General features: G+C 42.2%; 2 protein-coding genes across 4 annotated transcripts in view; one reads left to right on the top strand and one right to left on the bottom strand.

The window, feature by feature from the left end:
• atp13a2 (ATPase cation transporting 13A2) overlaps positions 1-22342 on the top strand; it is a 29649-nt gene that overhangs the window by 5212 nt on the left and 2095 nt on the right. Inside the window, exons 2-29 of one of the 3 annotated variants that reach the window (XM_070967747.1) lie at positions 199-271; positions 692-859; positions 1596-1654; positions 1769-1835; positions 1930-2009; positions 2176-2253; positions 2341-2410; positions 2549-2683; positions 2790-2856; positions 4502-4633; positions 5044-5205; positions 5404-5514; positions 5688-5734; positions 5844-6032; positions 6138-6344; positions 6657-6752; positions 7354-7510; positions 7685-7793; positions 8729-8853; positions 8992-9170; positions 9408-9500; positions 9869-9948; positions 10133-10285; positions 10436-10532; positions 10618-10841; positions 10933-11084; positions 11250-11422; positions 12155-12323. In XM_070967747.1, coding sequence (XP_070823848.1) covers positions 199-271; positions 692-859; positions 1596-1654; positions 1769-1835; positions 1930-2009; positions 2176-2253; positions 2341-2410; positions 2549-2683; positions 2790-2856; positions 4502-4633; positions 5044-5205; positions 5404-5514; positions 5688-5734; positions 5844-6032; positions 6138-6344; positions 6657-6752; positions 7354-7510; positions 7685-7793; positions 8729-8853; positions 8992-9170; positions 9408-9500; positions 9869-9948; positions 10133-10285; positions 10436-10532; positions 10618-10841; positions 10933-11084; positions 11250-11422; positions 12155-12322 — 3451 coding nt within the window. In that variant the 3' untranslated portion in view covers position 12323. Of the gene's footprint in view, positions 1-194; positions 272-691; positions 860-1595; positions 1655-1768; positions 1836-1929; positions 2010-2175; positions 2254-2340; positions 2411-2548; positions 2684-2789; positions 2857-4501; positions 4634-5043; positions 5206-5403; positions 5515-5687; positions 5735-5843; positions 6033-6137; positions 6345-6656; positions 6753-7353; positions 7511-7684; positions 7794-8728; positions 8854-8991; positions 9171-9407; positions 9501-9868; positions 9949-10132; positions 10286-10435; positions 10533-10617; positions 10842-10932; positions 11085-11249; positions 11423-12154; positions 12453-22342 lie in introns of those variants that run through there. The other 2 variants (XM_070967749.1, XM_070967748.1) reach the window with 2 other exon arrangements.
• szrd1 (SUZ RNA binding domain containing 1) lies at positions 12724-18089 on the bottom strand. Its single transcript, XM_070967750.1, has 4 exons — positions 17957-18089; positions 16526-16575; positions 15785-16054; positions 12724-14881 (listed from the first exon to the last, which is right to left on the bottom strand). Exons 1-4 carry the CDS (start codon positions 18002-18004, stop codon positions 14779-14781), a joined length of 471 nt encoding a protein of 156 aa, XP_070823851.1. The 5' UTR covers positions 18005-18089; the 3' UTR covers positions 12724-14778.

Raw genomic sequence — 22342 nt, 5'->3', positions numbered from 1 at the left:
AAACCATGTCCTCATTCAAAAGATGGGATTGAAGCGTGCCACTCAAAAGGTAACTGCCATGTGCCACATGGGCTTGATGAGAGCTTTGTGGTGTGTTTTCTTCATAGTGACTTTGAAGCTGTGCTTTGTGCTGCTCCATTCATTTAAATGTAGAGGAATTGTCACGATAATTGAGCTCAACCTGTCATCTGTAGGTAGTGTGGTGGAGCCGCAGAGCGGACTCCTCTCACCCAGTCCACCAGACCCCCTGCTTGGTCCTGACTCACTCATGGTAAGAACCCTCTCAGTGTTTCTGCTCAACTAACACAAGTGTGACAAGCAATGTTTGTAACAAAGATTTAGATATAGAGGAAAATGTGGGGAAAATAGTCTGTGTTGACAGGTGGACAGGCTGAAGTGGTAGTGCTTATGCGCTTCACTTGCTTGGTGTGGTGAAAACTAACATTTGTCAACTTTAGATATAGAACTTGGAGATGTGCATGGTTCCCTATACCCTTGCTTTATTTACACATACAGAGGAATCAGTGACTTTGAATATTTGGTTGAGGTTTCCTTGTTGAAAGCAGAACAAGCCACTATCACAATCTGGCTTTTGTATCATTTAATATGGATGCTGATAAGCTAACCAGTTTTATGGAAATGAGCCTCCGTTTGAATCTGAACTCACTCTCTGACTTCTTTGCCCCACAAGGATGCTCAAGGGTATAAGTGGGTGCGCTGGCGAGTGTGGCTGTGTCGTCTGGCTGCTGTGCTGTCCTTGGGTCTCCTCCTGATTGTGTTTCACTGGTGCCCACGGCTTGGCGTCCTCGCCCGCTGCTGCTCCTGCCCTCTGGCTTTGGCAGACATTCTGTTAATAAGAGTAAGAAAGTGAATCTATTCCTACTCAGATTTGAAGCAAGAATTGCAACTGACTGCGTGTCACTTTGTCCCACATTATCCTTTCATGTTCTTAAAGAGACGTGCACTTGAAATGTTACTTTCTCAGTCCGGTCTGTATTCTAACTTAATGTTCAATTAAGTGTGGATGATTTCTGCATTCAAAGTGCTGCTCTAATCTTGAAAGACTTTCATAAATGTTAGTGTCAGTGGATGTCTGAAATGCTGTCTTTTCTGCACTGGCAAGAAATGAATTCTGCCTGATACTGTATACTTGAATTGTTGATAGGTTGACATGGGCACAAAACCTTAATATAATATAAATAATATAAACATTGGCCTTTAAAAATCCATATCAGGTTGTTGTAAATACCTCATCTCACTTCAGCATTTATTACTCAAGCCACCTACCAACTGTCTGATTCTCATGTACTTTATGGGTGGAGCGTTGAATTTGTGTACACAGTTGCCATGTTTGCAAACATCCACCTTCAAAGGTTGTGTGGGTGAACTCGGGACACAGTTTATATATACCTTGATTTCATACTTTATATGTGTTGGTTCTGTCTCATGACATTCTGATCACCCAGCATGAATAAAAAGAGGACCATGTGTCTGGCAGTATTCTGTCTTCGCTGCATTATATGTTTCCCTATCTTGGCTGTTCAAGTGCCTCTTTTCCAGCAATCACAAATGTGTTTGTGTTGTCTTTCCTTCAGGACAGTTTTGGTCAGCAGCATGTGGTGGAGGTCCTCACAGAGGAGGTGGAGGAGGGCAGGTCAGCTGCATCTCTATGTCTGTCCTCTGGAAGCATCACATTTAGCCTTTCAACACAACAACAAAACTGTTAAAAAGACAAAAGGAAAATGCTGACTTGGTTTGTCACTTTCAGTTTGGAGACTTTGGGAGAGCTGGAGGAAACACAATGGAGAGATACAGTTCAGCTTTACAGTGAGGAGGTGAGGCAGAAGCCAACGTTTAGAGATTTTTAGGCAGAATAAAGTCCAGAGGGATCTTCTTTCCCAGACTAAAAGTGACTTTTTTGTGTTTCAGAAAACTCTGTTGCGCTACTACCTGTTTGAAGGAATGCGCTTCATCTGGCTGGACACAAAAGGAGCTTTTTGTCATGTTAGGTACTGAAACAGGAAACCCAGGAGCCTATGAGAAGTCACTGCATACTGAGCAACTCTTTATTTAAACTCAGACTGTTTTAATTTTTTGATGAATAGAAATTCAATTATTTCCTGTTATAACCTTTTGATTAATCACAATGTTGAAACCTTCCATCTCTGTCTGTAGTGTCCTCAATGAGGACTGGACCTGCAAGGACCTGTATGGCTTCCAAAAGGGCCTGAGTCACCTGAAGCAGAGCTTGAGGTTGGCAAGGATTCATGAATGGAGAAATAAAGCGAGTTTAAACCTCTGAGGGTGCTGCAGAGTAATTCATGATGTGAATTCTTTCAGGAGACGCGTGTATGGGCCCAACCTCATTGATGTGCCTGTGAAGTCTTATGTGAAACTCCTGTTTGAGGAGGTGAGATGAACCAGTCTGTCTTTTGTCCTCCCACAGGTGGATTTTTTTAATGATGGTTTTGAATGTTTAAATTTTATTCAAAATCTGGATGAATTATTAAATTGAATCCGTTTTTTCTCTCTTTATCTGCTTCTTTAGGTCCTCAACCCGTTCTACATTTTCCAGTTGATCAGCATCACCCTATGGTTGATTGATGATTATATTGTTTACGCCATATGTATATTCATTATCTCCATGTTGTCCGTCTGTATCTCACTTTATGAGACACGTAAGGTGAGCCTCTAGTGAGATAATTCATGTAATTAGAATTTATGTGTTTAGCTCTTGGTGTGGTTGTGAATAATATTGTATAAACCTTATTCGGCCTTTTACTTCACAGCAAAGCGTCACTCTTCGTGACATGGCCCAGTTTGTCACGAATGTCACTATACGGAGAGACTCAGGAGGTGAGTTTTTGCAAATGTCTTCTTCCAATATGAATTTCTTCTACTTTCTCTTCCTCTTGATGTTTGTGGATTTGTTACTCAGTTGCTATATATGGCCATGCTGTTCACTTGGCATTAACATGAGTCCTGCAGTAATGTGCTTCATCTGATGGTGGAAAAGTGGCAGATAAACAATGAAAAGATTTGGCGCAGAAAGTGTTTTAGCCTGCCAAAGGAACACAGCAGAAGGCGGAGTGAGAGCAGCACCTTGGTTTCCTGATGAGGACCTGGTGAAGAGGGTTATGGTGTTGATTCATAGCCATGGTTTAGAGTAGTGATGAATAACCATAATTTGAAAGGGGGTCAGAAATAGTATAATATGATTGTAATTTGCTCAGCGATGCTGTACCCAGGTGTTGTTTAAGATGGTAGACAATAATAGCTGCTATGTATTCTCCGTAATTAGACACATCTGTGGAACCACCAATGTTTTAGTTCCCCTTTTCTCAGGACTGAAAATCAAAAGTCTGAAGTAGAATTTTAGGCAATCAATTGTAGAATTATCTCTGGGATTCCATGTCCCGCTCCTTGTCCTCAGTAGGAACACTGCAGTTGTCAGTTCTGCATGGGTACCACTCAAATGGGGTGAAATCATGGATGGAAAAGAGAGGCAGTCGGCCTCTTTATTAAAGCTGGCTTTGGTGATGTTGGAGAAACCAGCAAGAGTAAACTAGATTTTGAAAGAATGCAACTGAACAACTCCCATCCCCTCCCTTCATGCCTCCATCCAAAGCCACTCCCCCAAAATACTCAAACGCACTTCCTGAGTACTGCCAGAGGACGAGCCCATGACAGGAGTAGTCATGAGAAGACCGGTTCCATTAATAAATACATAGATAAACAACTCTGTTAAATGCTGCAGCCATATAAACACAAGCGTAATAACGTCAGTCTTTCAGACTGAATCGATTACACGGCCTGGCATTTACTGCTCACTGCTGTGGGTGTGTGCTTTGTGCTACTGGGTTAGCTGCTGAACATGAGTGTTCTGGCTCTCATTAATGTGAATAAAAACAAGTAAACAAATCAGGAAGGGATTTTGTTATATTGGACTGTGGGAGCTATTTGTTTGTTAATCTTTAGTTTTTGTTTGCTAATTCTAAGTGATATTTTTGTTTGATTATTTTAGAGGTTTGTTTTGTTTAGATTAGAGTTCTTTAGTATTTTCTGTAGTTGTTTGTTTAGTTAAATTATTTCCCAGTTTAGTGTTTAGTTTGTCTACTTATTATTTTGTTCATTTGTTTTGTTTCAGAATTTGGTTATGGGCACCAGAAGGCACATAGGTAGAAGGGTAGGTGTAGGACCAGAATGCACCTGGGTGGGCCTATGGTTTTTTACCAGAGCAGGAGAGGCAGGATTTTTTTGTTCTTCGTTTGCTTGCTTCTGGAAAAATAAATAGAGAAAACCCATAAACTTTGAAATGGACATTGACTTTCTTCTGCCTGCGTAAGTTACAAGCCCACGGTGCAAAGTGGCTTTTTGATTTACATTTTTGAAGTTTAGTTAAAGGTTATAGCCTATATTTTGACAAATGGCCACTACATGGACTGACTGCCATCCATAACTCTCTACCTGCACATTCATTCCTAGCTGTGTGTTTTCTCAGTGGAGGAGTGTGTGAGCTCTGTGGACCTGGTCCCCGGCGACTGTCTCATCATCCCTCAGGAAGGTCTGCTGCTGCCCTGTGATGCTGCCCTGCTGGCTGGGGAGTGTCTGGTCAACGAGAGCATGCTGACAGGTGATCAAACCCTCAACACCTCAGGCAGAGCGTAGCTGCAGAGATTTGTCAAATTCTCTAACTTCATCTGTTTGATTAGTTGCTCTGCTTTGTGTTAATGAAATGCCATGATCACCAGGCCCCTCAGAACCCACCGATTCCACACTGAGTAACGTCAGTGTTTTGCTGCTGCATTTTTCATTTTTTATGAAGGATTGAATTAAAAAATGCCCTTCAAAGGTCATGTCACATTTCAAAACCATTAGGGTCACAAATTGGCCGTGAAAAGTGATTTTCAAGATGACTGCAAACTGGTGCCAGTTCATCAAAAGAGTCTATGTTCATGTCATGAAGGACATGACACCAACCTCCAGCTGGTCTTCCATTGAGGGGTTGATGTATTAACCTGTCCTCATCATTACTGTGTCCAGGTGAAAGTGTCCCTGTGCTGAAAACCCCACTGCCGGCTGGTGAAGGGAAGTACAGTTCAGAGGCTGAGCGCAGACACACTCTCTTCTGTGGTACCCAGCTCATTCAGGCCAAAGGGGGAAGGCCGGGAGGGAGCGGTGCTGTCGCTGTGGTCACAAGCACTGGTGGGTAGAGAAACTTGTGATCTGAATCAGTAACATTTTAGTGAGCATTAACAGTTAAAGGTAACCGGTGGATACATTTTGGTGAGGAACAATGAATGTAGACATAACTTTAGTTTGTTTACAAGGAAACTCCACAGGTCACCTTTAGGTGCTCATGTTTGCTTTCCAACTCAAGACACTTCTCATGCTTCTCCTCAGGGTTTTTCACAGCTAAAGGTAACCTGGTCAGCTCCATTTTGTATCCTCAGCCGACCAACTTCCGCTTCTACCAAGATTCTGCCAAATTCCTGCTCATCCTGGGTTTTGTTGGTAAGAGTTTTAGCTTAGTTTAGATCTGACTGAACTTTGTTTCATGAGTGTATGAAGAAGGAAACGTTATCTGTATCTGCAGCTGAGTTACTCAGATGGTGTATTTGATGCCTATTTGACAAATAATTCAGCACCACTTAAAACTTTTTCCAATATGTTCCTTATTGTTTCAGCATTGATTGGCACCATTTACAGCTTTGTGGTGCTCTTCAAAACCAATGTAAGTACAAGCTACAATGTAAGGTCCAAATAATGTCTGCCTTGTCTTTATTTGACATGCCAAGGAATAAATGAAATGATATTTCTTACTTGTGTGTGGATGTGTCAAGGTGACCTGGGTGGAGTTGGTGATTAGGAGTCTGGATATTGTGACCATTGCAGTGCCTCCTGCCCTGCCTGCTGCTATCACCACTGGCACGATCTATGCCCAGCGCAGGCTGAAGAACCAGGGCGTCTTCTGCATCAGTCCACCGCGTATCAACATCTGTGGCAAGGTCTCAGTCTTCTGCTTTGACAAGGTGAGGGGGGATCCATGCACTGAAGTTCACTGTGTATGTGGAGGACAGTCATGACCACTTGACGTGTTGAAGTCTCCTTTCATCAGAGTACTTTTGTTTCTCCAGACAGGCACTCTAACAGAGGAGGGTCTGGATGTGTGGGGAGTGATGGAGGGGGGACCTGCCGGTTTCTCTGAGCTGGTCCCAGAGCCCAGACTCCTGTCTCCTGGGCACATGCTCTCAGGTCTGGCCTGCTGTCACACTGTGACACTGTTGCGAGGTCAGCCCCTCGGAGACCCTTTGGAGCTCAAGATGGTCGAGTCCACTGGTTGGGTATGATACTGTAAAGCTTATTTTAGCTACTTCAAAAGGTCCTTGACTAGAGCTGTGTATTGTTTGAGAGTTTTCATGACATACTGAAACAGTACCTTGTTGATGCTTTACTGGCTTACTTAAAAAACCCTCATTAATTAACTTGCAAATGTTAAATTAATTTGCAAATGTTAATGTTTATGTCATAACACAAGCAGTTATGTTCTTGTGTGTCTCTGGTGATCCATTCTCAGAACATTTCATCTTTCCCTGAACCTCTGCTCTAACATGTTGATTCAAATCAGCATCTTTAAACTGTATGTCACTCTCCAGACGCTCCAGGAGCCAGAGGGAGACGGAAAAGCACTGGATGCAGAGTTCGGAGGCCACAAAGTTTTGGCTGTTATGAGATGTCCAGCTCAAGGAGCTGTGAGTGTCCCCACCATCCCTCCCTCATGTGTCTCAGAACCCTGTACTGTATAGTTTATGGATTGTACTTTGGATGTATTAGAGTTTGTAGCAAGGCAACAGTGTTAAAGCAGGTTTGGCTAATGTAAGCTAATGTGTTATGTTCTACATAGAGCACCAAGCTCACCAGGAGAGCAGAAGCAGGAATTAGTAGACACTGTCATCTAGAGGAATTACTAATGAACTGCATGATGTTGTCAAACTGATGGTCCACCGTACACATTGAATGTATCACAGGCAGCATGTGGCGCAAATCTGTTTGAACCTCACATTGAACAAACGTTGCAACCGTCAGTAGGAAAAGTTCTGATACAAAAATATTTGAAGATGAGTAGTTTGCATTTTCGTCATGTCCCAGGTCTATAAAGGCCTTTCCATTTCTTAACCATAGCATCATATTTCGATAATGTGGCAAATGTATGAAATAACACAAGAAAGGCAGAAGTGGGTAAACCAGCAGTTGCCTGGCTTGCTGACTGTGTCCCTACAATGTCAGTTTTCAATTTGTATGGAGTTTCCAGTGTTGCACAATAGTTATTTCTCTCTTTCATTCTGCTGTCAGTCCACAAGCGAGGCGGTGGCCATTGTTCAGAGGTTTCCCTTCTCCTCGGCCCTGCAGAGGATGAGTGTGGTGACGGTGGCCCGGGGGGGACACTCAGCTCTCGCTTTCCTCAAAGGATCCCCAGAGATGGTGGCTAGTCTCTGCCAAGCAGAAACTGGTCAGTAACTCATCATTAATGACATGAATAACAATAATATGAATCCTTTTAAGTGTAAATATGTGACTGCAGGACAATATTTTTAATGATTTGAAATGGAAATGTTTTAACACCAGCTCCTGTGGATCAGGTATCGTCAGTGTCGGAGATTAACAGGATGCTGTATGTTCACAGTGCCAGCGCAGTTCTCCAGCAAACTACGAAACTTCTCAAGTGAAGGCCTCAGGGTTCTTGCACTTGCCTGTAAACCATTAGGCAACACTGACATAAGGACCATTAAAAGGTGAGAACTGAGTCGGCATTTCTGACTTCTCTGTGGCTTCGTCCAGGGCTCCAGACTTTTCCTCGAGTATCACTGGTACTCCCTACTGGAACTTTTAGGAGCACCACTGAAGCCAGCATGCAGCAACATAACAGAGTCATTTTCTACAACAACCAGATATGACTATCACACACAAATACACTGAGGTGTAAGAAGAGGTGTCCTACTGAATAATTAGCAGACGTCAGACAGACCCCTGGAGAGAGCTCATAAGGGAACTTCTGTTACTGCCAGTGTACAGTGATGCCTGTGGGAGTTTATACTGGATGTTTGATTTGGTTATAGCTCCACACTGCAGATGGACTCTTTACTTACATTGACAGAGTGACAACTGACTCATTTGAGTATGTCCAGTGTGGGTTGAATCAGTAGGTCTGCGTTATACATCTTTTGTAAGAAATGGCTGTAGAATCAGTATGCAGCATTTTTATAAACTATGATAATCTGGTCATGGGTCACCTCTCTCATCTGGGAAGGCAGATTGGAGCTTGTGGGTAGAATAAAAAATGTGTTGCACAGCAACAACAACTGAGTCCCTGGCCGATTGAGGAAGTGGATCAGATGATTGAAACCTTTTTCTTTTTTTTTTCTGGGGCAGCTAGCCATGCCGCTACTGATGTTTCACATGACATGTGATGATGATTTTAAAAAACGAAACAAAAAATAAACAGGGGCCACATTTGTAAGTTGCGCTGGTGCTCGCAGTTATAAAACTGTGTAGCAATGTCTCCAAAAATGGACACAGTGTGTGACTAACTGGTTGCAGTCTGGAGCCCTGACTCCAAAGACTCCTTCTTTCCCAATGCATGAAGAGTGTAGTACGTCCAGTTATGGGTGCTGCAAACACAATCTACAAGCTACAACAGTGAGTTAATGCAGTGGTGTGTCTTTCACAGAGGGGAGGTAGAGAAAGACATGCAGTTCGTGGGCCTGCTGATGATGAAGAACTTAGTGAAGCCAGAGAGTGCCATGGTTATTAATATCCTGAGACTGGCACACCTTCGCAGTGTCATGGTCACTGGTGAGATGTTTTTGTATTTGTATTAACCACAGCCCAATGGCGCTGTGCACGCCCTCTTCATGAAGGCATTAAGTTGCAGGCATCAACGTAATGACATCAGTGTCATTGTCAAATCTTGCTTTGTTGTTCTTCACATAGGGGACAACATTTTGACAGCAGTCAATGTAGCAAAAGGCTGTGGGATGGTGGGGTTTGATGAGAAGGTGATATTCGTCAACGCAACCCCCCACACTGCCCAGTCCATGCCCACCCTCATGTTCAACGTGGAAGATGCAGGGGCCACAGATACCCAAAGCTCCATTGAGGTCATCACTCAGGTTGGTCCTGCTCCAACACAACGCTGCAGCTCACTGCTCCTCAGTCTGTTTCAGTCCTGGCACAGAATATATTTTAGACATCTGGGAAGAGGAGGATTGTTGTGTGAGACGTTTCTGTGAAAGAACTCTTGAAAATGTTAGTCACGCTGTGGTACTTTGGATTGTAGCCATAATTATGCTCCTCATCTGTAATGAATATTGCTTGCTGTTGTTGATGCTTTTGTTTCCTCCTCTCAGGGCCTGTACCAGGGTGGATTTGGCTATCACTTAGCTATTAATGGCAAGTCTTTTGCTGCCCTCTGTGACCACTTCCCTGATTATCTGCCAAAGGTAATGTATGTTACGTAATCCCAGTAGGAATATTCTGACAGTGGACTGCACTAATACACCAATGACACAGGCATACAACAACTAGGGGTGTAGTGACATGGACAATGGTTAAGTTGCATTAGACAAAGAGCATGGGGGCAGCACATAATGAGCACAATCTTGGCAGTGCTAACCCCTCAGCACGGCAGCTCAGAGGTTACATTCAGAGAATGAACTTCCATGTGGAGATCCATGAAGGATAACTTAACAGACTCTATTACAAGCACTATTTTCATTTGAATAACAAAGATGATGATTGAAAGAAGTCAAATCAATGGTGGTCAATTGTTTGCCAACAGTGCTCTTTTTCTCACATGCTGTCATTGCAGGTTTTGGTGCGAACTACAATATTTGCACGCATGTCTCCTGACCAGAAAACCCAGCTGGTGAAAGAGCTGCAGAAACTAAAGTGAGTCCAGAAGGATGGGAAACACAGAGGAAGAGCAGAAAGCAAATGAACATTTAGGAATATACTGAGAGCAACAGAGAATGAATATATATATTTCTATATAGATATATATATATATAAAACACTGGCTGCGACCTGCCTTTAAATAAAACACTAATTAGTCAAACCCCTCCTATTACTGCAGCTACCGGGTGGGCATGTGTGGGGATGGGGCCAATGACTGTGGGGCTCTGAGGGCTGCTGATGTCGGGGTTTCCCTGTCTGATGCTGAGGCTTCAGTCGCTTCACCTTTCACTTCCAAGACTGAAAACATCAGCTGTGTGCCGCTGCTTATCAGGTGAGGAAGCAGAAAGCATTACATCTGTTGAGGTCGAAAGCTTGGGTGGATGTGGATGACGTCTTTGAGCACCCACTAAACCAGTAATGTTTTGGTACACTATCTGCAGGAGAAGAGATAATAACACGTTTTTCTTCATTGTCTGCGCAGAGAGGGCCGATGTTCCCTGATCACCTCCTTCAGTCTCTTCAGATACATGGCCCTGTACAGCCTCATTCAGTTTTCTGCTATCCTCATCCTGTACACAGTGAGTAGCCGTGGAGCACCTCACACCCTCACTGTCAAAGTAGCCCTTTTTTTAAACCTGCCATCTTGACGTGTGTGTTGTCCAGGTGAAGACGACCATGGCTGACCTGCAGTTCCTGGTCTGTGACATTTTTCTGGTGACTGTGCTGGCCATCGTGATGGGGAGAGGAGGCCCCAGTAAGGAGCTGCACTCCCGCCGCCCCGCTGCCAGTCTGCTGACCCTGCCTGTCCTGGGCAGCCTCTTCATCCACACCTGCATGATCATCCTGGGCCAGTTGGCCGTGTTCTTCATCACCACCTCACAGGACTGGTCAGTAACTGGTTAGAAAAGGATCAGCATCTCACCCACACATGATGCACTTTAATACATGGTTGTTTTTTGGGGGGGGGTTTTTTTGTAGGTATATTCCACTCAATTCGACAGTGTATGGAACAGCCAATCTGCCCAACATGGAGGACACTGTTGTGTTTTCCTTATCAGGTTACCAGTACATCATCATGGCTGTGGTGGTCACCAAGGGCTACCCTCACAAGAAACCTCTCTACCACAATGGTGAGTGATCAGAGACGTCCTAGGATGATGATGTGGGGTTGGAAGAGTGATGCATGCTGAAAAAATGGCCAGATATTCATAGTTGTCAGCTTAATTAAATCTAATATTACAAGTGAAACTAGAAATCTCAGCTCAGAAGTGATTTTTTTCTTCTTATCTTTGCAGTGATTTTCCTCTGTCTGCTGTTTCTCCTCTTGGCCCTGATGACTTGGCTGGTGGTGTCTCCTGGGTCTTGGGCTCGCCAGCAACTTCTGCTGTACGACATCTCTGATATGGGCTTCAAAATGCTGCTCATCGCTGTGGCTGCTCTCAACTTCTTCATTTGTTTTATTGTGGAGGTAGGTGATGATACGAACCTTTAATGTCCCCTCTTAGGACAACTGTTTATCGACATTTACATGAAAAATAGCTACATGAGCTCCAACACCAACCAGATGAGACGCACGAGTCTGTGGATACAACAGATGTTGGGATTGTCCATGATGCTTCACATTAAAGTTATAATCCACGTAAAATTTGTTCTTGAAGATCCACTGCAGGTTGTAAAAATGCCCACTGTAACTTCTCTGACTACTTGTGCATGTTCAGTACATTCAATCTCACCATTGCTGGTGTGGGGGGTCAGTGTCTGCTCTCTGCATCAGATGAACCAAATTCTTGAAAACTATACACCTGGGAAGTCTGAAACCTCAGATTTAAAAGCAAAGCACTGACTTTTGCGATCATGAAACGTTCAAACTTCATTCAAATGTACTAAAGCATTGCTTCTGGACCAATGGAAAAGCAGATTCTTGAACATTTTATATTACAAGCTGTTTTTCTTTCTGTTTGAAGTTGCCATTTCCTAATTTCACAACATGCGAGGAGGTTTCTCTCCTCTGCACACGAACATTGTTCTTAAGTAAATGTTGCCACATAATTAGACAAGAGAAAATGCACAACAGTGTATTGTACTTATACAATGTCTGCTTTTTGTCTGTTTTCATCGATTGATACTCCAAATGGACAATCTCGTTAAGTGTAAAATATTCCTAAAAGCCCTTGTTGACTGTAGCTTGTTTTTTTTCCAGGTGCTAATAGACGCAGGTATCCTGAACTGTCTGCGGTTACTGCGTGGGAGACGTGAGTCAAAGAAACAGTATAAACGTCTGAACATCCTTCTGTCTAACTCCCCATCGTGGCCGCCTCTTAATCAACCCCTGGTCCCCACAGATCACACAATCATCTGTCTTAGCTAGCGTCTGCTTTCTCTCCTGTTGGACACTGTCAGTCACCCAAGCCAATCAAAGTGGATGTCTGAGCCACATCCCCAACCAATGCCAAGTCATATTTTACCTGTATTAATAAAACTATTTTTATTTAAACTGTAGCGTGTTTTGTTCTGTCAAGTTATGGCCTCATTTAACAGTGTGCCCTCAGGGCTGTTACAGGGCCACACTGTGCTGGTGGGTTTGCATGTTTTAGCCAATGAAAGGGTCAGCTGAGCCAGTAAAAGTATTCAACAGCAGTATCAGAAATTATGTCCCTGGTACTCACACTGATAATGTTCCCATTGACTTCAAAAGCAATTACTGTGAGCAACTTTGCATAAACCAGGAAATTAAACATACATCACAAAAACGAAAGGCTTTTTTTTTTTGCAAATCATTTTATTAAATCAGTATTTACAGGCAGTTTGTGTTCTCACTCAGATCTCAGCCAAACCCATCTGTCTCCTGCTCTGCGGCTGGATTTCCAGAACTTGACTCTCTTTTCTGTATCTAATCGGTGAATTCTCCCTTGGATATATTCTGTTACTTGAACTACAGTACTAAAATCAACAACCAGGAAGTAAAGATGTGATGCAGGAGGCACAAGCTGAATTGAACCGTTACAAAAACTTCTCTATTGATGATGTGCACCTCTGAATATGGCTTTATTGAGATCTCTGAACAAATAAAGATCAAAAACTAGGAACACCTATTGGGCACAATGGTCCTGGTCAGCCAGATCGTCACTGCCTCTCTGCTTCACATACAGCTGTGTCTCTATGATCCACTTCAGCAGTGGACCATCAGTTTTTCAACAGTCACACACAGGGTGACGTTACAGTTTCTTCTGTGACCCCGATCCCAACAGCCAAGACAAAAAACAAAAACAGGGATTCATGATCTGGGGACATTGTTTCAGTCACGTTTCACTGCACTCAGCAGCACTGTTTCTAACAAAGTGCCAGCCCAAGCTTTAATATGGACATTTGCTGTTTGAGCAATCAAACCTGCGGGAAAAATACAATCTTAGTTCATATCATTCATTCAGTCTCGTTCACCTGCACCTGAGTTCCTACGTGCTGTGCGTCAGTGAGGGATGCCGAGAAACGAGCACACTGGTGACGAGGTGGAGATGTGACCACAAGGCTTGTGAAGCACAGCAGTAAATTCCCCCTCTGACTTTCCCCTTGAGTTGCCGCCAACACCACCTTCACATGACAACATCTGAATAAACTGACATATGGGGTGATTTTAAAATGGGATTTTGGTTCATTTCAATTAAAATACTGCTCTGACGCTGCTGCCGTCTCATACAAAAAGGCAGAAAAGCTACTTAAAAATGGATTTAAATCCACAAACTCCTTTCATTTGTCTTCTTTTTTTGTTTGGTTTTTACTTGTAGATAGAAATAATGATGTGACGGTCCAAGGAAGACAGCTGAAAAGATTAAATCAAAAAAAAAAAAAAGAAAAACACACCATAAACAGAATCTGACACATACACAACTTCAACACACATGACCCTTACCCACCGTTTTTAAAAACTCATGGCAATTTACATATTAGGGATGTAGTGACAGCTCGAGGTACTGGGCCGGGACCCGTTAAACACTCAGTATTAGAGGTGAGTTTACTCTGGGAGATGTGACACCACAAGCTGCAGCCCAGGATGTATTTAAACCGTAAGGAGCAACCAAAACGTAGCATTTTAGACCATTTCATCACCAAACAAACGTTGAAAAATGTTGTTTCCTATTTCATAAAAAACTGCAGATATGTGTCATTTAAAAATCTCAATACTAGATACTGTTTTAATGAAAGGATTCTTGGTGGTGTATGTATGATGTGAAGTACTTTTATCTGTACTCGGTAGATATCAGAGCATCCCTATATAGATAATTAAAGACAAGCAAGAAAAACAAAAAGATAAAAATTTGCCAGCCTACGTCTGAAAAACTAAAAACATATGTAAAGGTGTGAGATGTGATATCTGGTATTATTGCTGAGGAGAAGCTGCTGCCCAAGTACCAGCTCATCTCATTTTGCTATGGCCTGTCACTTCTCCTCTCTCTGCCATCCTTTGTTTAAGTCTTTGCTTCCGCCTTGCAGGCGTCTTGAGACGGAGCAGCTGGGCACTGGAGGAGGAGAGAGACGGAGGTGAGGGGCATTTCTTAAAGGGATCATCACAGTGAGTCCAGAAGATGTCCATCATCACAGTGTCAAACAGACTGGAGAGGGGAGAGAAGAGAGCGCATTTCCATTTGGAGTTCCTCACTCCCTGTCAGTTCTAAGGGACAGCTAGCAGGAAGCAGCAGTGTGGCTGTACTTGCAGCCGTCCAATAAAATGGAAATGAAGGAAGGGAGTTTTAAGAATACACTACTGTCTTTGCTCTCAGGTGGCCTTGATCTCTCTCCCCTCAATGGCTGGGTGGCCCTGGGGCCCACTTATCTGTGCTGTCGGAACCCTTGGGTACTGTCTGGCTGCCCGACAGTGTGATTGTTTGATCGGGTGTCCTCTGAAGGCAATGTTGAGTTATTGCGCCCTGGCCTGACAGAAAAACAAGAGACAGGAATAAATTAGAGACAGCATCCTTTCGCATGTGCCAACTGCTGGGCAAAAACTTCCTCCTGAGCTGTCTTGATTACAGGATCCCCATCATCTCACAACAGGCAGCTATCCACCCATGATTTCAGTCATATTGCAGCATCTTGATATTAGGAGGGTTTCTTTCTTCTTCACTGTCCATTTTTAGGTTCATTCTGGCATTCAAATCCAACTAACACAAAAGAAATGAAACTTCAAGCAGTTCTACAAAGTTCCATCGGAGAGCTTTCTAAGATTACTGTTACACTTCCTGTCATGCAAAACCCAGCCAAGCCAACACAAAGACAAAAGCAATGCACCTCTGATAGCTGCAGCCTATATAATGAAACCAAAAGTAACACACCAGGAGGAGGGGGTCACCAAGTCTCCTCACCACCCTGCTGATGTGTGGATTCTAACAGTTAATCTGGGATTCAGATGGAATTAATCCCATTTTCTCCTTAGTTATAGTTCTGATTGTTAATTTGAGTATCTACCTGTACTTGTTTTATTCATACTGTTTGAATATAGATTTGTTTGTTTGGTTTTTCATTTAATTCAAGACCGTGGTATAGTTGTTGGCAGAAGTAAAAATTTAATTATGTAAATTTAAAAAACAAAACACTGCTTGCTGATTTTTAAATATTCAACAAAGAAAACCGTTTATTACCTGAATTAAGGGGGGTGGAGGGATCTTACAATAATGCTTATTCATTTGCTACCTTTGTCTCAGTTGGATACTTAGCTCACAAAAAGTCAAAGAGTCTGCAGCACAACATGGTATTTACTTACTGTTAGTGCCCTTGAGCAAGGCCTTATTAGGCTGCAAGTAAAACCTCTAAACTGTCAACACTTGTGGATTATTACCGGTCAGTGTTGGGCTTGTCCTGAGGCGTCTCCTCTGGGCAGGCACTGCCCAGTATTCTCTTCCTGGCCTCGGCGTACTCGGCTTCCCGCTGGGCCAGGGACTTAACTTGTGGTGTGGGCCTGTTCTGATTCGAGGGTGATCCCAATGACCCGTTACTTGCAGGCCGCTTCAAAATGCGGATCTGAGGTGGGGGTGCTGCTGGAAGAGAGTTGTCTTGTATCACCATGGTTGTCTTCAATGGAGATCGTGGAGAGTTATTACTGGACTCCCTAAAAGCAGACCAATAAGAGACAGTCCAGGAAAAATCAGTGATTTGACAGACAGGAAGAGGTCTTTACCTTGAAGCGGGGGCGGCAGTGCCAATAATAGCTTAGATGATGCATGCATGGCCAAAAGACTTGTGACAGAAACCCAAATACATTTAGTACTGATTCAGTTTGTCCCTTCTAATCAGCAACATTACAGACCTGATACATGTTTTAAGACCATTTCTAAATTGTTAGGATCTGCTCTTCAATTCAGCTCACTTAAAAAAATGAATGAAGTGGATGGAATCAGTGCATCACTTGAGATGAACTGGCTCTTGGTGGTGGCTCTTAATGATCTGTAAGAAGTCTTACGTCTTAGGCTATGTTCAGGTGCATACTTTTACAGGCAAGCAAGATACATCATTATTTAAAACGCCATTATTTAAAAAAGTCATAAATATGGGACACGCTCTTCCATTCGTAAAGCCTTACTTTTCTTTCTGGCTGATTCTTAGCTTCTCTTCTAACCGTTTTTCCATTTCCTGTGGGGAAAAAAATAGTCCAAACATACAATCATGTCAACAAACAACATGGTCAGCTTGATTAGGGTTTAGGAAGAGAAGTGCGGCAGGTAGTAAGCAAGCCTAGAGTGGATGGAAAGCAGGATTCAGTTACAAGCTATTTATACATGTGGAAGCCAGCTGCCAAGTCATAACAGAGGGAGTGCGCAGTTAGCTAACATTAACCGGCTAATGTTGCCAGATAAAAATGTTAAGTAAAGGTAGAATGGGGTGCAATTTTAAATATCTTCTCACACTGAATAATCACCGGGGGATATGATTTAAGAAAGGAGCAGCTTCAACCTGGCGGGCTGCTCACATCCTGACCAACTTCTCCTCAGAGCCACGTTCTTGACGTCATGAGCCAGCGATAGCCAAACTACCGCGACGTTAGCTAATGTTAGCTAAATGTGACCGACATAACTAGCTCGCTACCCGGCAACTATCTGGCAACATGGCCGAAATTGTTGTCCAACAACAACTTGGCCTCGTTAACTACAGGAAATCACCAAGTTAGTTCAGCAAGCTGACATCATAACATGGAGAGTTACAGCCAGGCTCCATAGAAAATGTACTTGCTAAATATACGATAATGTAATGGTACTGGACCCCATTAAAGAATCTGCCAAACCAATTGATTTTGTAAACTTATCGTCACTTTATTATAGTCAGATTTCGACGGTCCACGTTGATTCATAAGCTAGCTGTCGCCTACAGAATGCTTGGGTTGACGTTTGTCGCTATTGCGGGGAATAGTAAGAATCAATGCTTAGCACAACACTTATTAATGTTAGCGTTACAAAATACAAAACCAAGTAAATCTGAGATGAGTGTGGGTTGTGAAAGGGGCTTTTGCTGTCTTGTGCGAGGTGTACATCTGCCGAGAAGTAGCGTAACACCAACATTCAATTGACACATTTTCCATGTTAGCTATGCAAACAGAGCTAGCTTAAGCATTAGCACACGTCAATCTATATTTAAGCATTTCAACAAAGACTGTACTTTCGTGGGTTTAGCTTGCGTCATGTATATTCGTCAGTTCAAACAGTTAACTACTGATTAGACATATTAGCCCTATATCATACGTAATAAATTAAAAAAAAAATGGTAAATGTCACTTGGCTAGTTAGCTAGCTGGCTAAGTCCATGTTAAGCCCGTCGCACTGGCTAACATTAGCTACTTGACGTTAGCTCGCCAAGTTTCTTAAAGCTAACGCTAGCTTTAGCTACATTGTTGGCCCGCGGTAGTCATCAACATAGCACAACGTTAACAGAACTTCTAAAAACAACCAGGTTCACATAAAGAAGGTACCAAAAGGCTATTCGCCTGTACTGAAAATATATTGAGCCTTTCATAATTTACCCCACTATCAGCAGCTTCCTCCCAACTTTCGGAGACCTCCTCATCCATGTTTCATTTTGCTCAGACACGCTGTGGAGTTAGCTGAGCTCCTTCAGATCCGCCTCTCGGCTGTCCGCAGCATTTGACATCACACTGACGGATTTCCCCACAGTCTGATGCTGCTTTTCACAGCTGATTAGAAATGGCCAGATGTGGCTAACTGTGTTTCAGTCGAGTCACAGTAAACAAAGAAGAAACTCGATCATTTTGCAAGAAAGAGTAGCAGACGTCGTTTACTGTTTTACCCGAGCATGCTACAGGTGTGTGTTCAACAGGAACACAGTGAGAGCCTCTTTATGAGCTGTGGCCATCCCTCCCTGTTTCACAAGACTCATAAGTTTGACATTCAGAGGTGATTGACATCATAGAGTCTAAAAGTTTAAACAATTCTGCTGTAGCATTTCTTTCCTGAGACGATCTGGATATGTTGATACGAGGCAAAGCCATGCTAGTTTAACGTCATATCTGCTAAATTTCTATGATTGCATCTATTTACATTGCACTGTGGCACCTCTTTGTGATGAACCTCTGAACACTGGATGGACAGCAGTCTGGCTACACTTACGCCAGCTGCGGAACATCCTCCTACATCAGGTCCAGTCTAACAATCAGATACGACAAAGTCTAAATGACAAGAAATTCTTCTGCACCATTTCTCTTTATTTCTTTTTTCCATATATCACATAGTTAAGTGATTAATCCCAAACTTCAGGTGAAATGTTATTAGACATAGAGTAGCAGGTACGGTATAAACGGAAGTGTTGAAGGAAAGTTGTCTGCCACTGAGGTTTCTCAGCCAAACCTCATATGTAAATGTGAGTATTTTTACTCAGTGCTGTCACACATCTTTGATCACAGAAGGGCATGTGCAATACACCACAGTGCAACCGTTCTGATCTGTGTGAGTGACACTGACATCTTTTCATTCACACTTCCTGATTCTTGTATATTTGTGATCTGATCTGATCAGAATCAATTCAGACCCAGACATCACTGTAAATCATTATAGTCTTGAGTCTGGCTCCGTGACGGTTGTCTTCTGAAAGGTATCAGTCACATACTTCTAGAATTGCACCTCTTTAAAAAATGCTGCTATTTTCAAGAACATTTAATTGGTATTCTTGGCTGAGATAGGAGCATTATTGGCACATGAAAACATTGTTTTATCAAGCATTCCCTCAAATTTCAGCCTGGTTGCAGTAAGGCTGTTTCTGTTTGGACACATGAGGGCAGTATGGGCTTGTCAAGCCGCAGCTGATGTTTTAAATTTAGTTCAAACTCAGTTAGGATCACCATGCTGTCTGCTGCACTGTGCCTGGACTGTGTTTTTAAATCCCTTACATCTAAGCATTCATGCTATTTGGCCCATGTTCAAAACATGTGTGCACGAAGTGGTGCACATGATGACATGTATCATCAAAAGTTGAACAAGACCACAGTGCCAGTGCAGGTTGTTTTCATAACAGCATAAAAAAGAAAAAAACCTTTCTTTGCTATGGGCCAGGTATAGTCTTGATTAAATGATATTTAAACTGTTAATAACAACAACAACAACAACAACAACAATAATAATAATAATTCGTCTATAATTATAATAATTAATTAATCTTAACCTTATCTTAAATGCCCTGCCACACGAACAGTAAAATTATATCTTAAGTCTAATCTTGTGTGTGTGTGTGTGTGTGTGTGTGTGTGTGTGTGTGTGTGTGTGTGTGTGTGTTTGATTTTAATCAAGCACAGACACTTTTCTTTCTCAGTGATGTAATGAAGTTAACAGCCCGTCTATGACATCATCCAAATATGTTAAACACCTCAGCCCTTTATATGGTCTCGTAAGAATGTTTTAGAAATGAAAATAAAAATTTATTGGATTTTGCACACTGACTGACTGCACTATGTTGCTTTATCACTACGGAAATTGTATTGTATTATATAATTGTATTGCTTCCTCATTATCGTAATTGTGATCTAAGATAAGAGAGACTTCCAAATGACATGCTGTCAGTGATTTGGTCCAGATATAGTGAAGCTGATGGTGGCAAAAACAGAAATGAACTCAATAACCCAACTGATATGCATGTCAGCTTTTCTCATGTGCCACACAGTCATATTGTAGCCCGAGGTGTTTCTATTTTATGGTATGATATGGATATTTGGTGTATACACATGCCTCAATATAAATCCACACCAGCCACTAAAAGATTTGTTTCTTTCTTCCTCCTCTTTTGGCACGAGTGATGGAGGGAACAGTATACACAAGTTTATCCGTGAAGCTTATATGAGGCTTCAGCACTCTGAGTCTCTCATTGAGCTGCAGTGGAAGGAAGTAATAAAAGGTGGAATTTGACACTGAAGACTTAAGACTGTCACTTTGGAAGATATCCACCTAATATGTCAAACTCAGGCTATTGGAACCTCATTTTCTACTCATAAATTTAGGATTATATGTTTTCAAAAGTGTGTGTCTGTGGATTTTGTCCTTTATCACTTACTTGAGCACATTTCTGGTTCCAGGACTGGACCTTAATCTGGATTTTCACATTTTTCACATTACATTTTACGTAGCTGACTGTATGTAAAATTAATCAGCCCATTGATTGAGTTGTTTTTAAAGTTAAATTACATTGTTTCCATAGAAAGTTACAGTTTGGGCTACTATAATGATTAATATGTTCTTTAGTACATACAGTACCATCCTGGTATTTGTAAAGAAATCAGACTCTGTTTAAAAGATATCTGACATTTTGCTGATGTTTTGTCCTGATGGTTGGGCCCATTGGCTCACCAAAAACATTTGTAATCATCTTCTGGGAATAACGAATATCCACTGCAAATTTCATGGAAACGTGTCGCATGCTTGATGCAGAACAGGGATTTGTGGCGCAGCTTCAAATGTTTTGCACAGAGAGGAGACACTGTCTTATTGTTCAAAAGTCCATTACAAACCACATTTAAATGGTCCTATTAAACATTGTTTGCAATATGCTGTTCAATGACCCCGATGAAGGACACAAGCTGGTAAACGTGACTTGAAAGTTTCGATTCCCAGCATGCACCAGTCATTCCCTGCTCTGAACGTCCAGTCCCACATGTCCACAATGTCTGTGAAACCTTACATATCCTCAAAATATGAATACTGAATAATATTGAATAGTGAATATTTCAGAGCTGTAATAAACACAGACTTCTCTCTGGGGTCAACATCGGGACCTGGTCTGCCACATGTGGACAAAATGCATCAAAGCAAATGAGATCAGATTTGTTTGAAATACAGAAGTGACTTTTCATTGCAGAACAAATCCATTTCACATTTATGAAACCTTATTCTTGGTGTCGTGTTAGACGTGATAATAGTGGATATGGTATGGTTATCACAGTGGTTACAGGTGCTCATATTGAATACCTAGTTCTTTGAAAAAAGCTGTGAAAATGCATTGTCTCCAGATCTACGTGATTATCCATTAATTTGCTGCAAACTCAGCCCACCTTGCACACATCCTGACTCGGTCAAAACCTTCCATGGGTTTGTGTGAACTAAGACAAACTATGACTGCAGCAGCCTGCAGAAACATCCCTCTGCTGTCAATCAGTGGTGCCAGAAATGCTGCTGCTGTATCATTACACAGGAAGAAGTCGGCCTTGACCAAAATGTATGAAGTACAATAACTGAGAAAATGTGTTGACTATGCAGTGTGGAGAAGCAAGGTCCTCAAGGTCAACTCTAGACTTTTCTCTCTAGGATAATCTACCAGAGGTTGATTTGCTGCTATCATAGCAGTAAAAATACTGTGATAGTAGAGACTCAGTGAATGCACATATTGCATTTGCAGGACATCCTTTGATACTTTAACTTTCAGAAATTCAGTTGACTCCATATTGATTCATGTTCGCAACAAAGCAGGTTTATTATCACCATAAGAAGTCACATCAGAATAAAATCAGCATTTACAAACTTTTACACAATCTTCCATTTTCCATTTCTTAGAGTGACATGGCTTCTGAATCACAGTCAATTTTATTTCCTTTAAATATCAAAATAACAGGATGGCTTTTATTTACACCACATTTTAAATTTGTGGTTTATCCAGCATCCCAGAGCTCTTTTCTTTGTCGACAGGGCTCCACCATCAGCACCGATGGACGTAGTATCCTGTCACGTATCCTAAGATGTAGATGGTCACCAGTGCAACCAAAGCTCCTGTTACCTTCACTACCATTCCAGTGGTGCCGACACACATCCTGTTGTAGATCCTGTGAAGGCGAAAGGGAAGCAGAGTCAGGCCAAGCAGCATATGGTCGATCATTCCAACATCATTTCATGACTTGGCTCTACCATGTTTTGTT

Source organism: Chaetodon trifascialis, chromosome 8 (assembly GCF_039877785.1).
Source record: "Chaetodon trifascialis isolate fChaTrf1 chromosome 8, fChaTrf1.hap1, whole genome shotgun sequence".
Classification (NCBI taxonomy): domain Eukaryota; kingdom Metazoa; phylum Chordata; class Actinopteri; order Chaetodontiformes; family Chaetodontidae; genus Chaetodon; species Chaetodon trifascialis.
The sequence above is the reverse complement of the archived record's forward strand: the minus strand, read 5'-3'. Positions and strand labels throughout refer to the sequence as shown.

Excerpts from the sequence above, each read along its gene's own strand:
- szrd1 (XM_070967750.1), bottom strand. The coding sequence starts at position 18,004 with ATGGATGAGGAGGTCTCCGAAAGTTGGGAGGAAGCTGCTGATAGTGGG. Across the intron at positions 16,576-17,956 it reads AGGAAGCTGCTGATAGTGGG|GAAATGGAAAAACGGTTAGA; the intron begins GTAAATTATGAA and ends TTTTCCCCACAG. Across the intron at positions 16,055-16,525 it reads AGAATCAGCCAGAAAGAAAA|GGAGTCCAGTAATAACTCTC; the intron begins GTAAGGCTTTAC and ends GTCTGCTTTTAG.